Here is a 16,639-nt window from a genome sequence, read left to right as displayed (position 1 = left end):
TCCCTGTCATAGTTAGGACTAAAGGAAAACTGGTAAAGGGACATTTTTATTCCGGGATCCAGAGTTATTTAATGCCTCATCCATATACAGTCTAAAATCATTTCACAAATGGTACATGTTCCACTCTTTGGAAACTACTATGGTAGAGAAAAGGAAGCCATTAAAGCTTTTGGGCTAGAGAAGGACCACACAATCAGTTCTGTGCCTTGGGAAGATTAATCTGGTGGTAATATTTGCAATGATTTGGAGGGGGTAGAAATTGGAAGTGAGGAAGTTATTTGCAATCATCCAGATTAGGGTTAGTGAGGACTGTGGGGACGAGGGTAGGGGAGCAGTGAAGGAATGGATGTGAAGTAACATCAGAAACTTATAGTCAGATGAGCTAAGACATGTATGTAAACAGACCTTTTCCATACAATGTGGTATATACTGTGAGAGCAAGAATCAGAATGAACTACAGAGTAAAAGGAGAGTTGTCAGAGAAGGCCCCCTGAAAAAGTGGGTGCCTGAGCATGGCCTTGAAAGACAGAAAAGCATTAACCAGTTGAAGAAGGGGAGAGTAGTGTTCCTGGAAGAGAACAAGCAGCATTAAGGGTAGCTGCATGGTGTACAGACAAGCCCAGTGATCTAGCGTTGCTGAAGAGAACCAAGGAGGTTCCAACAAGGGAGAATAGTTGAGATTAGAAAGTATTTAGGGAACGTGGCAATCATAAGTAACTGCAATAAGAAGTTCTGGTATATCAGGAAAGAGACAGGGCCATGAGCTAAGATGACGGAAAGTGGCAGCATGGAGTGCATACTGACCATTTCTTTCAGTAGGCAGATCTGCTGGGCTTGCTGTTCATGTAGACGTAAGTAAAAAATGGGAATTAAACATAACTTTGGAGATTGGCAGCCCTGTAATAAAAATGAGCTGGATTATGAAATAAATGGATGGTTTCTGTTTGCAGTAGAAGTTTTAAAAATTCATTTAATATTAAATATCCATAAATGCTTGAACATTAAATGTGAAGACTCCAGTTATTGAAGTTAAACCATTTAAGACATTTAGGGAAATGCCTTACAAATAAAATTGTGTTCATCATTTTGTGTTTAGGTATTGATTTCCTTATTCATGTAAGATTCTTCAGAGTTCAGTGTTAATCTAAGAGTTAAAGCCCATGTGAGACAAATACACTATTCAGTGTGTAGTTAATAAATCAAATTTGTCACTACCTTGCTTTTGTGAGTTCAGTCACCCTTGTCAGTTAACTAACTCTGAAGTCGAGATATTTCATCAAAATCTGAGCATTATGTATGTGGCTGTAACCCACACACAGTGTACATTCATGAAAATCCAGTATTTGAAAATAAAATATTATCTTTCTATTATAAGTAAACCACACAAGTATCTTGATGAGATAGAAAGTGAACTTGACTGAAAGGTCTTTCATATTCGATAAATGAGTTTTTCAGATGAATGTGTGTTATGTGTTTACAGTAAGGGGTATGTAATGACATAAACAATTTAGTATTTATAAAGAAAGGAGCTATAATAGGTACTGTGGAGCAAAGTTTCCTAATCCTTTTCAATTCATCTGTCTTCCTCATGTTTCTACCCCTGGACAAGTGGCTCAATAGAGAATGTAAAAAAAGGAGATGTAGGCAAGAAAGTTAAATATGGCTGTTAAAAAATTAGTGATATGAAGAAATCATATTAGTGACAACCCTAGGTGACTTCAGCTCGTGTTATGCTAAATTTTAAAAAGCAAAATGATCGTAGCACATCTAGAACTTTCCTTCTAAATATGGTAAATCTAGAAAAAATTTGAAGCAGACCTAAACAATAAGAAACAGATAGGACATTTATTTCCATGGTGTTCTCCTCAGGCCCATATGCCAACACAGTGAGATCATCAAGTCATAATTACTTGTAATATGTTCTAATTACTCTATATTTTATTACATATATAACATATAAATAGTATGTAGGGGTTAAGAACATAGAATCTGGATTCTGACACTTACTAGTTTTGTGGTCCTGTGCAAAGTTCCTGTTTCATTTTCCTCATCTATAAAATGCAGGTAATATGAAATATACACATCATTAAGGTTGTTGTGGGGATTTACATGAATTAATAAGCATAAAGCTCTTAGAACAGTGCCTGGCACAGAGTAAGTCCTAGATATGGATTGTAAGTCCTGTCTGATCTATAGATGCTACTTCTTCCAGGAAGCACGCTATGATTTCCCCTCTACAGATTAGATATTTTGGGCATAGCTCATCATTGCCATTCACAATTTCATAACCCTCATAATACCTCTCCACCTTGCACTTTAACAATCTGTTTACTTGTCTGTTTTTCCCAGTAGACTACAAGCATGTCTTATTTTCCCAGTAGACTACAAGCATATCATCTCCAGTCCCTATCAGTGCATGGCATATAGTAAGTGATCAATAAATGTTTATTGAACAAATCAGCAAGTCTTAAAGTGTCTCCTGACATGGGAGAAAAAAAATAATGAGTTTATCATGGCCAAATTATATAAGCTTTCTAAATGTGCTTGGTGATTCCACAAATGCTCATGAATATTCAAATATTAAGAAATTTGGTTTGAAAACTTGCTCTCATTCCTCCCAATCCAAGAGGTGCTTGGCAGCAGAGGGTCTTTCCTTTCTCCTGCTAGTATGCTGTATTCCCAAAGAGTCCTTATTTAATTAAAGTTGAGTTGTGTTTTAGGGGAAATTTCTCCAGAGAGCAGCAAGGTGGCAGAGAGCATCTCACCCATTCAAGATGCCATCTCTAGGGGCCTTCCTGGTGTTGATGTGGTATTGGCCCCAGTTCTCTGTTTTTGCCAAAGCATTCTTCACTTCTTTCTACCCCTTAGGAACTAGTAGATATTTTGTTGGCAAACCTCAAAACAGCATTCTGAAAGCATTTCAGCTAGCATTTATATATCAGGAAATTTCATGTAAAATTCCTAATTTCAGACCTTCCTTGAAAAAGGTCAGATTTTTCAACATTGAACCTGCCTTATCGCACACAAGCACTCGGTGGGAGCTCAGTAGTAATGGCACACTTCTAAGAAGGTGCAAGCTCTCCTGTGAAGTTGAATCCTGTTTACTCATAAGATATGCAGGTGGACTCATACCCTTCTTGCTTCACTCATTTCAGTTTTCTGCCTGGGCCTTCTAGGTGTTCATTGGCAACCCTTGATTTACAGGATAAATGCCAAATGGTCCACTTTGCCTTGGTTTTTTAGCTAAGTCCTTTAGGTAGCCAGAGGCTGCAAATAAAATTAATATTCTTCTAGCCACACCAAAATGAATATTTAATATAGGCCACTTTCTGTCCCAAATGGCTTTAAATGTTCCTTTCAAATAAAAATTTTTATATTTCATGTTATTTTTAGCTGTGAAGAGTCACTTTAATATTTAAGTTATAATAATTTATGCTTTTAACTTGGGTTTTCAATGGCAAGAACAATTTTAAAAATTAAAAACTATCAGATTAAATAGTAGAAGTACCCACTTAGTTGAGACTCACTGGAATCAATCTTACTTCTTTAATGTAATTTCAATTAGTTGATGCTGGTGTCAGATGAACATCAATGTCTCGCTACCAAAGTATGTATTAATGTACAGTAAGTTTAATTCCATTTGAATAAGAAGTTCAATTATGAGATATCATTCAGCATAAATCATTCATTGGAGATATAACAACGTGCTATGATAAATTATAATGCCAGAGTCTTTTAGTAACCTCTAGAATTAAGATACACAGTGTTTGTCATTTAAATGGATAAAATTACTCTTTAGGAGCTATTCCATCTAGAACCACAGCTCTGATGGAATATTTTATAGCTTTTATTACAAACTGGAAGTCCGGTATAATATTTTTAAAACTTCCCCTCATAGATCATTTTTCCCATAGAACCAATGATTTGGAAGTTTGAGGTTTTTAATAGTGTTTAATTTCTTGAGTGTCATTGATTGAGAAGGGAATGGAGGAGGCAGATGTATTCAGACAAAAGGTCATTTAGAAATACGTACAAGATACAATTAGAGAATGTCTCTTAATGATATCATTCTAACCTAGAATTCATTGTAATGTTGATGGTACATGATTGAGAGATTTTTAATGTTTTCATCTCATTTATGTGAATATTATTATTTTTTCTTCTTCTTCTTCTTTTTTTCTTTTTTTTTTTTTTTAATGGAGTCTCATTCACTCTGTTGCCCAGGCTGGAGTGCAGTGGCACGATCTCGGCTCACTGCAACCTCTACCTCTCGGGTTCAAACAATTCTCCTGCCTCAGCCTCCTGAGTAACTGGGACTATAGGCGGCCGCCATCACACTTGGCTAATTTTTGTATTTTTAGGAGAGACAGGGTTTCACCATGTTAGGCAGGCTGGTCTCGAACTCCTGACCTCAAATAATCCACCTGCCTCAGCCTCCCAAAGTGCTGGGATTACAGGTATGAGCCGCTGTGCCTGGCCTGAATATTATTTTAAATATCTTTTTTCTTTCCCTACTTACTCAGTCTAATATGGGTATTGAAGAAATCTGGGGAAAGGAGAACTGTCTTATGCCTTCTTATGCTTTTCCTGAATGGTTAAGTAGGTACAACTAATTCAAAATAAGTTTATCCTGGAAAACAGATGATTACCTAGCTTTAGCTTTGTGTCACTCCATTTTCAAAATGCTTAAATTGGCAGAATGCTGTTGGATTAACATGTGGCCTCTGGAGCTAGATTCTATGGGTTCAGATTCTGGTTCTGTCACTTCCTGACTATAGGCCCTTGAGCAAATCAGTTGATCTCTCTAATTTAGTTTCCTCAACAGTTAGACAGTGCAATAATAGAACTTGTTTAATAGACCAGTTGTTAGGATTAAGTAGGTTACGACTTAAAACAGTGCCATACTCATAGTAAGTGCTCAGTCTGTTAGCTGATGTTGTTATTATTTTACTATTTTCTATTGACATGAATCCATGTTTATTAACTTGTAAATATGGTATCATCATAAACCTCTGAACTTACAGTTTATTTTAATTAACAAATATTGATTGAGTTCCTGCTGTGGGCCAAGTTCTGTGCCAGATGATTTGAATCCACAGGTGAATGGAACATGGTCTTTCCTCTTGAGGCGATTATAATGTGGCAGAAAAGGCAAACATGTAAATAATTATTGATAATGGGCTATGGTAAGCACCAAACTAGTCTTGTGGGATAAGTACTACTGGAGGAAAATATCAGACTTTTCTACAGGAAATATGGCACTGGCATCTGAATCTGGGAAGAGCCTCGGACTGCTTCCACTTATGGTGGAAGCGGGAGGGGAGCTAGCCTGTGCACAGATAGTGAGAGCTGAAATAAGAGAGACAGAAAGAGAAAGAGGAGGCATTGTCAGGCTCTTTTCATCAACCAGTTCTCATGAGAACTAAGAGTGAGAACTCATTCACTTCCTTGAGAATGTCACCAAGCCATACATGAGGGATCTGCCTCCGTGACCCAAACACCCCCACCAGGCCCCATCTCTAACATTGGGTACCAACTTTCAACATGAGACTTGGTGGAGCCAAATAAGCCATATCCAAACCATAGCAATAACTAATCAGCCAATTGAGGAGGTTAACGGAATGCTAAAAAAAATGTTTTTAATCCAAAAGATGGTAGAATTAGAGAACGGAACAAAGAACAGATGGAACCAACTGAAAACAAAAAGCAAGATAGTAGCCTTCAACTCAAACATATCAAAGTCATTACATTAAGTAGAAATGGACTAAATGCTCCATTTGAAAGGCAGAGATTGTTAGGTTGATTAAAAGCAAGAGACAATTGCATGCTGTTTATAAAAAGTGCACATTAAATCTAAAGACACAGGTTACAAATAAAAAGATGAAAGTAAGATGATATACCATGCAAATACTAATCATAAAAAAGCTAGAGTACCTATACTAACAGCAGACAAATTAGACTTCAGGATGAGGAACAGTATGTAATGAGGAATGTCTCACAATGATAAGGAGGTGAAATGATGAAGAAGATATAACAATCCTTAATGTGCACACATCTAATAACAGAGCTTCAAAATGCATGAAGCAAAAACTAACAAAACTAAACACAGAATGGTAAATATGCAAGTGTAGCTGGAAATTTCAAGACTCCTTGCCCAGAAATTGACAATCACTAAAGATAAAGACTTGAAAAACACTACCAATTTGACCTTTTTGACATTTGTAGAACATCTGACAACTGCAGAATACACATAATTTTCAAGTGCACATGGGGCATTCACCAAAATGTATGATATGTTAGGCCATATTTAACAAATTTAAAAGATTGAAATCATATATAGTATGCCCTGTGCTATTAGGGAATTAAATTATATATCAATAAAAAAAGATAATTGGATAATCCCCAAGCACTTTGAAATAAAGTAACATACTTCTAAGTAATCTATATGTAAAAAAATTAGAATATTAGAAAATAATATTGCTGATTTTAAATGATAATGAAAATAAAGCATACCAAAATGTGTGGGATGTATCTGAAGCAGTCACTGCCTAAAGAGAAATGTATAGCTTTTAATGATTATATTCAAAAAGAAAAAAGACTTAAAATTAATTATATAGCATCTAAGAAAGGTAGAAAAACAAGCAAATTAAACTGATGTGTACAGAAAGCTAGAAGTAATTAAAAGAATAATTCAATGAAATAAAAAATAGGTGATGGAGAAATTAATGAAACCAAAAATTGATTCTTTGAAATAATTAATAAAAGTGATAAATCATTAGCTAGACTGATCAAGAAAAAAAAGACAAAACATACTCATTGCCAATATCAAGTATGAAAGTGGGGAAAAAGGAAATGAAAGGAATATTATGAACAATTTTATGCCAATGAATTTGACAACTAGTGGGAAAATTCTTTTAAAGACACGAACAGCTAAAATTGATACTAGAAGAAATAGAAAATGTGGATAGCCTTATATCTATTTTTAGAAAGTGAATGTGAAAAACATTCCGAAAAAGAAAATCCAGGTCCAGATTGCTTTACAGATAATTCTTCTAAAATTTAAGGAGTAATAATACCACTTTAAAACTCTTTTCTCAAATAATAAATAAGGAGGAACATTTCCCAACTTATACATGAGGCCAGTATAATTGATATAAAATCAGACAAAGATATTAAAAGTTCTCAAAAGAGCTATAAATCAGTATCCCTCATGAACGTGGATGTATGACTCCTTAACACCATGATCCAGTGGCATTTATTCCAGGATTTCAAGGTTGGTCTTGATTTGAAAATCAATATAATTTATCACATTAGCAGAATAAAGGAGGAAAATCATAAAATTATCTCAATAGATGCAGAAAAATTATTTGAACAAATTTATGAGCCATTAATGATAAATATTTACATTAAACTAGGAATAGAAGGAAACTTCTCGAACTTGGTAAAGGGCCTTTGTGAAAAGCCTACAACTAAATCACACTTATGATAAAATATTGACTGCTTACTCCCTAAGATGGGAAACAAGGCAAGACTATCCACCGTGGCTGGGCATGGTGGCTCATGCCTGTATTCCCAACAATTTGAGAGGCTGAGACAGGAGGATTGTTTGAGCCTAGGAGTTCAAGACCAGCCTGGACGACATATGCAGACCCCCATCTCTACAAATAATTTTTTAAAATTAACCAGGCATGTTGGCTTATGCCTGTGGTCCCAACTGTTTGGAAAGCTGAGGTGGGAGGATCACCCGAGCCTGGGAAGCAGAGGCTGCGGTCAGCCTCCACTGGCAGTGATCATGTCACTACACTCCAGCCTAGGCCACAGAGCAAAACCCTGTCTCAAAAAAAAGAAAAGAAAAGAAAAGAATATTCACCCTAACCACTTGTATTCAGCATTGTATTAGAGGACTAGAGGACCCAGCCTGTGCAGTAAGACAATTAAAAAATTAAAAATAGAAAGATTGGAAAGGAAAATGTAAAACTTTCTTTGCAAACAATGTGATCATTTATGTAAACAATTCTAAGGAGTCTATAAAAACAAAACAACCTACTAGAGTAAATGAGTTTAGCAGAGTCACAGCATGTAAGGTAGGTCAATATACCAAAATCAGTTGTATTTCTATACAGTAGCAATAAACAATTAAAAATTTCAGGTTTTAAAGATATTTTCAATATCATTAAAACTCTGAATACTCATGAATAAACTCAACAATATATATGTATATAGGTCTTTACACTGAAAACTGTAGAACTACTGAGAGAAGTCGGAGAAGACCTGCATAAATGGAGAGAGATACTGTGTTCATGGATTGCAAGACTGTGTTTGTTAAGATGGCAGTGCTCTCTATATTGATCTGTAGATTCAATCTAATTCCAGTTGAAATCTCAGCAGGCTGTTTTTGCAGAAATTAACAGACCAATTCTAAAATTTATATGGAAAGTCAAAAGACTTAGAATATATCAAAACAATTTCCAAAAAGTACTTAGACCTCATGATTTCAAGGCTTGGTTTAAAGCCCAAGTAATTAAGACACTGTGGTATTGGCACAGATACCAGTAACAACAGTTTTATTCATAATAGCCAAAACCTTTAAATAATCTAACTGTTCAAAACAGAAGAATGAGCAAATTGTGGTGTATTCGCCAAGTGGAGTACAACTCAGCAAAATAAGAAAAAACTACCAATATACACAACACTGATGAGCCTTAAATATTATGCTGAATGAAAGACGCCATTTACTATGATTCCATTTATATAAAGTTACAGAACAAACACAAATGATCTAAGGTGAAAGAAATCAATGGTTGCCCCTACAAGAGGTGAGTTCTGGTATTATTTGGGAAGCTGCACAGGATCTGTCTGGGGTGATTAAAACATCCTATATCTTGATGGGATGTGGTATGCAGGTGTATGATATGGTCAAAACTAATTGAATTCTATCCTTAACATCTGTGCATTTCATAGTATGAAAGCCAGAAAGATATTTTGGTTGACATTTATTGAGCACAAATGATGTACCAGGTACTATTATAAGTGTTTGCATGTACTTAAACATTTAATCCAAACAACTCTGTGAGGAACATGTGTTATTATCACCATTTTACAAATGAGGAAAAGGAGGCTCAGAGAGGTTCAGTAACTGGAAACATTATATAACTAGTAAGTGGTGAGGCAGGCTGGTATCCAAATCCAGACAGTTTGGCTCCAGAGCCCAGACTCTTGCATCCCTGGGAAGAATATATTTCAAAGGAGTTGCAGTATGGTTTAACTAGAGGCAGTTTCCAAACAGATTTTTAAAAAATAGACTGTGTGACTTGATAATTAAAATAATGTCCAGTTCAAAATTTAAAAAGTGAATGACTTCAGAATAATGAAGTTAAGTCTCAAAATGTAGCCTTATGAGTGGATTCGGAGCAGAGGAGAGGCAGGTTTTTGAAGGAAAAAGAGTTAAAGGACCATTAGGATGTTGAACAGGATGTTAGAAGATGAGATGAACCTGGTTCCAGCTTTTTTCAGGAGTGTGAATAGAGGATGGTGTGGGTGCATCTGTAGGAGTGACAGGAATGTCCAGGGAGTGATTGAATGAAGACTGGTAAAGCTAAAAGGGTAGTAGAGCCTGTCTTTGCAATGCCTTGGGCTTCAAAGATGATAGAATTCCAAGTCAGAAATGCACACCCTCTCCCACTGCCTCCCAGCCCCTTGGCCTCAAAATAGAGGGCTGTAGAAGCACAAATGAACCCCATAAGTGAACTTCAACTCCAGAGTTGAAGGAGAAGTAATATCTCAGAAAAAAGCTCTGTTTCACTGACGGTAATGTGTCTAAGACTCTTAGAAAAATGCAGAGAATGTAAGTACTTTTCATAAATAAGAATTTTAGGGGGCACAGCGAAAGTAGCTTGAGGATGAAACTATGATTTCAATAAGAGATAGTTTCTCCATATGGGTAGGAATTGGGAGGTACACACGGATTGCTGAACAGGTATTGTGACAATACTTCTGCAAGAAACTTGCCCTTTCTTGGTTCAGCCAAGAGCAAGGTCTGGCAGCTCTGTCAGCCCCAGCTTTCCTTCCTCTCCTCCTCTCTCTCCATAGAAGGACTTGTCATGATTTGCTTTACCTAGGGAAAATGTTTTTAATACATTAGTAATAGGTAATTGCTTCTTCTAACCTTGTAAATATAAAATTACAATTTCAATCTCTGCTTATACCACTTATTAAACACAACATAGTAATAGAGATGAATAAGGTCATTGTAAGCTGATTTTCTATCAAGAAATTATAACTAAAGTGAAAAATTATTTTTAAAGCCACAAGAATAAACATCATAAGACCCTGGTCTCTATATACCATTATGGGAGTGAGAAAACAGAATGAGGTTCTACAACTCTGTGAAGTGATGTACTTTAGGATTGCCAGGGTATGAAATTGTGGTTTCTTGTTTGTCATTTCCTTTTGGAAGGACAGTGCTGGCTAGAACTGTGCACTGTCAGTAACACAGGCTTTTTCTGCACTGACAAATGTAACTAATTTCTTGAGATCTTTTCTATAGTAATGGCAGAGAATAGGAGCATAGGGAATCAAAAATACACTCCCAAGGATTTATTATTTGATGCACTAGAACTTGTGGGGTATGTGTGTGTGTGTGTGTGTGTTCACAGAATTTGCACTCCTTTCAACAGTATAATAAAGCCATATTCCAAACATGAGTTAGTAAAAACTAGAAATTCATGCTTTGAATCATTCTGTCACCCTTTGCTAGTCAACTCCTTTATGCAAAATTCCATGTCGGAAATAAATAGCAGAAACTTACTTATTAATCCAAGCAACATACTAAATAGAACTGTCTTTTCTCTTTCAGATTTCTCTCTTCTTTGGCATACTTCTTATGCATCAGAAGGACCAATAATTATGGACATTTTAGATCAAGTTATTTCTTGCTGGACTAGAGTTGTACATAGGAATATAGTAATTAGAGATCAAGAAAGATGTCAAAAAGGGATTTTTAAGAGTGAATATCATCAAGAATAATGAAAATAATATTTTATAAAGTTCAGCTGTAATTCAAATAATCTACCTGTTGGTAGTAGAGAGTTTATACACTTTTCCAATACTTCAGAAAATATATCACAGCATTTATATGAACAATGAGTTATTTGTTGAAGCATATGAAAATTGGAAGCTTTATCAGTATCAGCTAAACCAAAAAATAATTTCTGCTCCCTCTAACCAAGGGGGATTTGTGAAAGTTATTTCCATCTTTTTTAGAAACCACCCCCATCTGTATTCCCAGGAAATTGATTCATTCAATAAAGTTATCAGTTCCCAGACATTTATTTGTTGAATGACTATAAAATGAAAGATTGAGTGTATGTGTGTAAGCATGCACACATACACTCAATGCCCACACTCAGTGCACATACACACACATCTTCATGTGTTCATACACACACACACACACACACACACATGCGTACCCTTATTTGTTTAGTACATTCCATGAAGCATGAACCCAGGTTGAAAGAATAAAAGGAGCATGACCATGATGGATAAGAAAAGTGTATAGTGGGTAAGGATCTGGTTTCTTAGGACTCAGAGTTTTTGAAGGAGGTTGGAACTGACTCCCAAGCAGAACTGGCAGTGTAGCCAGCTGGAGATGGTCTAAATAGGTAATAAAGAGGCAGGACCCTGAGAAGAAATGCCCAGCATGTCATGTCCATGCCACGCTGGGCCTAAAAAATATATTTGTTGTTCAAAACCAAACTCAGATGTCACCTCCTAGTCTTTCCTAGATGGGAAGACTTAGAGTCAAAGAAAATAGAGCAGATAATTTTAAAAAACAATGGTTAACTGTAAAGATATTTTTAAAGTTGTATAAGGAAGGAAAAGGTAATCATGGAGAGCCACTTGGCTCAGTTGTATACAGTATTTACATAGTCACAAAAAAGAAAACACAGAATATGGACTTTAAGGGAAAAAATGAGAGCAAATGAGAAACAAATAATTATCCAGGGAGGATGAAGTAGCGGAAGCAGGGTATTAGCTAGCTAAGTCTTATCTACCATATTAGGAAGTCAGTAGATAGTGTCTAAGATTGATGAATCAAGAGGCATTACTTTAAAATACAAAGGGAAGAAACAGTTAAATGAGTCGACGGTGTGATTAGATGAGGGTAAGGTGACAAAGAACTGTATTTTGTATGAAACTTTTGGTGCTATCTGGCTTATATTTGCATATAATACCATAATACAATTTTTTAAATTTTTTTTCAAATAAGGCTTTCCTAAACCTCCCCACATCCCCACCATGAGCCCCCTCTGTAGTAACTGTATTAGGTAGATACCACATGTGTGCCTTCCTTCCCAGACTGGAAGGACCGTCTTATTTATGTCTGTACCCCTGGAGCCAAGCCCAGAGTCTTAACGCGTGATAGGTACTCAGCATGTGTGGGGAAGAATGGGCCACTGGAACTGCTGACTGATGAACCAGCTGAATGGTTAGGATTGGGGCATGATAAGAAGTCTTTTAGGACTAGGAACCACGTTTATACAACAATAATAATGCTAATATAATAATAAGATTAATAATTATGATTGGATATCTAGAAACCCCAACACATCCATCCCCTATAACCTGCATTTCACCAAGCCACAGCGTTCCACTCTGTGGCGTATCTACTGGATTTGTCCCTTATACTCTACTTCCTACATCAGCTTCCTAGCCAGCCCTCCTTACTTCGTGTTTAGATGACTGACAGGGACCGGGCTAGTCTTTCTGTGCCTTGGTGCTCTCCATTCTGCCTCCTTTCCCCGACCAACCCCATCTCCCACCTCAAAATATTCCTGCATCATGGTTTGTCCAAACTTCTCAACACTCTGCTTTTGCACATTCTTTTGTAAAGAACCACAATGATGCTTTACCCTATCCAGATGCTCTGAAACCTGGCCTCATTGGGCCATCTTACATTACTTTATTCCTCTCCAGTGTTCAACATTCTGCCAGTCAAGCCAATCACACTATTACTTTACTCTCAGTCTACCTGCTGCCTTTGCTGACACCAGGCTCCTTTCTCCACAAAGACCAGAGCATTGCCACAGCCTGCAAATGTAATTTTACTGTTGAGACATCTACGCAGAAAATACTCTTCATATATTTAATAAATAATGTATTTTGGTCTCTTTTACTTTTTCTACTGTGGATACAACCTAAGGTTCACCTCCATATTAAAATCAGCATTCCTAGATAGATAAGATTTGTCTTTAAAATATATATATATATACACACACACACAGGACCTTATGTAAACTTTGCTTCTAAGCAAATAATGGAAGAGCCCAATATTTTAAAAGAAACACATAAAATATTAATATTACTTTTCATTTCAAAAATTATTGTTCTGGCTTTTGTCCTATAGTCTTAAATATGTCTTCATTTCTTGCTAAATGATTTTTTTTTCATTTTCTTTAACCATTTAGAAAATTCGTTTGATGAAGTATTGAGGGGCCTAATTGTTTAATGGGCAGAAATTAGTCCCTAAAAGAGTACTTTGAAAACTGGCAAATACCAGGCATAATTACAAATTCTTTAGAAGATTACAATAGGTTAATTGGTTATAAGTAGACATTACTGACCACAATTTAAACCCAGCTTCTAATTTCATCCGTGCCTTTTTCAACAAATATGAGTGGCTAATTGTGATCAAATGAGTCCCCTTGAAGGAACAATTGGCTACTTATCTCTGATTTTCAAGATGTAAGTGGTCTAACACACCTGCAGTTAGCTTCCTGCTGGCATACTTGCCTACAGATAGAGAGTTCTTTCCCAAAGTTTTCATAGTGTTGTCTCATGATGGGAATTCTGTAGTCTGATGACCAATGGATAATTTAGAATTATGGTGATTTCTTTGGAAAGAGCAGGTCAGTTTTTAAGCCAAAACAGAGATGAATCTACCTAAAGGGGAAAATTAGTTTGGGGCCTGCTGATCAAGATAACTGCCTCAACTCTCTGAATGTCTGCATATAGATGGCTTGTTCATTTATGTGATAATGAAAGGTACTTACTCTTCTTTGCATCTCTCTATTTTAGTGGTGCAATCTATGCATTGACTTGGTGGCATTCACCAGTGAAATATTCAAGGGGGCAGTTTTCCAGTCATTGGATGGAATTGTTGTCTCAGCTAACTGTAAGCTACGGAAGATCTTCACCTTAAAATCAAAGCCTCAAGACACTGCTGATAAAGATGGTATGTTCAGGTTACTATCAAGATTTTTTAATTCTCTGATGTATTTTTAAAATTAACCATACCTTTGGGATAGTATGAGTTTGTGGTAGCAGTTTGATTTTATGTCTGCTAAAGTAAATTTGTCCACAGCCATGCTGATTTCTTTGTTCTGGATCAAATGTTTATTTTTACTATAGCTGAATGTCACAAAAAATGTATTAATCTTCTCTTTCTGGTTGTTTTCTTTTTTCTTTATGGTAACACTTGCTATCTGTCTTAGGCTCCTTAGTTACAAACAACATAATCCTCTTTGAGTAGTTGAAAAAGAAAATGAATTTATTTAAGGAAATTAGTTCATAGAATCTCAAGGATATTTAGAGAGTCAGCTTAGAGCCTATAGCCAAGAAGAATCCAGCCTCTACCGCAAGACTTATCTAAGGACAACCCCATCCACTTACCACCCCCTATCTAAGGACAACCCCATCGACTTGCCACCCCCACCCACTGCCAGGAGCTACTGCAGCTATACAGAGACTCCATAAGTCACATCATAATGCTGGGCTATAAGTTCCATAATTTCTGTTACAGCAGTCCTGGAAAGTAGGATGTTTTCTTCCCTGTCACCCTTATCAGAAGTAGATATTTTTTCTTCATGTTTGTCTCCACTGAAAACGTTTGGTGTGGCTATTTCTGATCTGTGGAGTCTAGGTTGCATGCTACAAGGGAGGCAGGCAAAGCAACGTCTGATTCCTGACTAAGGAGGCAGGACTCATTGTGTAGGAAAATCACCAAATTAGGAAGGGTGTGCAAAAGATGTTGGGCATCCAAAAATCTCTGTCCATTATGCTGTCTTATTACTCTGTGTACATTTCAGGAAGTCATTTGGGAGAAATCATATTAATTTTCTAGTGATCAAGTTAAAATGGAAAAAGAGTTGAGTTATTCCTCATATTTCTAGAGAGACTAGAAATATTTACACTAATTGTTCATAATTTGATTTATAAATATACTCTGCAGGTAACTCAGCTCCCTGGAATTCTAAGGTAGCATACCATACTGCTAAGATGACTTTAAACAACCAAAAGTATTGAAAGAATACTGATGCCTCCTTTTGATTTTCATCTGGGATTATTATTTGTTAAATCAATTCTTCAAGAAGTCCAGGAAGCAGGGCTGCCTATAAGATGTCAAAGGTGATTACTTAGAAGTTTCTATCTAGACTTTGGATTAGTGCTCCATCTGGGCGAGTGCCTGAGAAATCTTGATATGGCTCACTCTGTGGAACAGGACACTGTGCCTCTAAATTTCATTTGATAATAAGTCACAGCAGTGTATTAACAGCTCTCCAAAGAGATCACACACCACAGTGTGGCTGTTCATCTTATGTACCACTTACAGACTATACGAGAAAGTGAAATATTTCATTTTTTTAAATGGCACCCAGCGAATAAGAAGCCTCAAAATTTTTAGAAACATTTGTGCAGTGTACATCAGATCATAGAAGGTGAATCATAACTGATTGATATTTTAAAATAAATGTTAAAAAAAGTGGATCAAACATAGCAAAGTAAATTCATGTTTCAATCTCCTATCCTTCCTCAAGCCCCACTAAAATTATAAGATAGGAATAAAAAAGGCACAAATCCACCAGAATAAAGAATATAGGAGGGGAAACAATAACAGACTAGAGACATTTGTAAATTTTATAACATGAAGCAATGACTTAGAAGAGCAAAGAGAGCTGAAACCTTTAGGCTTATAGAGAGGTTTGCCAAGGAGTTTCAGAGAGGCTCAAGAATTTGCAGCTTTACATACTGGCAAAGGCAGGCTAAGGATGAGGGCTGAAAACAGGGAGATTGGCCAAAATTCTGTATAGGTTGCTATAGGAGGACCCCAGGTTCCTGCTCTAACTCCATATAACCAACCCACAGGAGATTTAGTCTCTGGAGAAACTGAATCAGAGAGCTTCTGAACATGGGTGCATCAGGCACTTGATATCAAAATTAACAAGAAGGAAATGGATATGATAGGGAAAATCTATGTTTTTTTTTCAGAGTTAAGAAAAGATACTGCATCTATAAAATAAGAATAATGTGTTTTTGTTTTACTTCAATAAACATTTTATTGAGGTGTATTGTAAGTGTTACTATATTATAAATTTTATATATATATAGAAACATGCAGAACATAAGTGTACAACTTGAGGTCTTACCACAAAGTGGACACATTTCTGTAACCACCACCCAGACCAAGCATTACAAGCATCCTACAAGCCTGCTTATGTCTGCTCCCAATCATCACTTTCTCCCTTCTCCTAAGAGATAACCTCTATACTGACTTCTAACAGATTAATATTACCTATCTTTTACATTTATAGAAATGGAGTCACATAGTACATATTTCATGTATACATTCTTGTACTAA

General features: G+C 36.2%; 1 protein-coding gene across 10 annotated transcripts in view; it reads left to right on the top strand.

Moving 5' to 3' along the window:
* The window catches only part of CFAP20DC (CFAP20 domain containing), a 297,123-nt gene that overhangs the window by 129,195 nt on the left and 151,289 nt on the right, over positions 1-16,639 (top strand). For all 10 annotated transcript variants that reach the window (XR_011620118.1, XM_011743543.3, XM_011743563.3 and 7 more), the window contains one exon: positions 14,080-14,236. Coding sequence is in view for 9 of the 10 variants with exons in the window: in XM_011743543.3 (XP_011741845.2) it covers positions 14,080-14,236 (157 nt within the window). In the remaining variant the exon portion in view is untranslated. The remainder of the gene's footprint in view (positions 1-14,079; positions 14,237-16,639) is intronic.

The sequence above is a fragment of the Macaca nemestrina genome, chromosome 2 (genome assembly GCF_043159975.1).
Source record: "Macaca nemestrina isolate mMacNem1 chromosome 2, mMacNem.hap1, whole genome shotgun sequence".
Classification (NCBI taxonomy): domain Eukaryota; kingdom Metazoa; phylum Chordata; class Mammalia; order Primates; family Cercopithecidae; genus Macaca; species Macaca nemestrina.
Note: the sequence above shows the minus strand (reverse complement) of the source record. Positions and strands in the feature narration are given on the sequence as shown.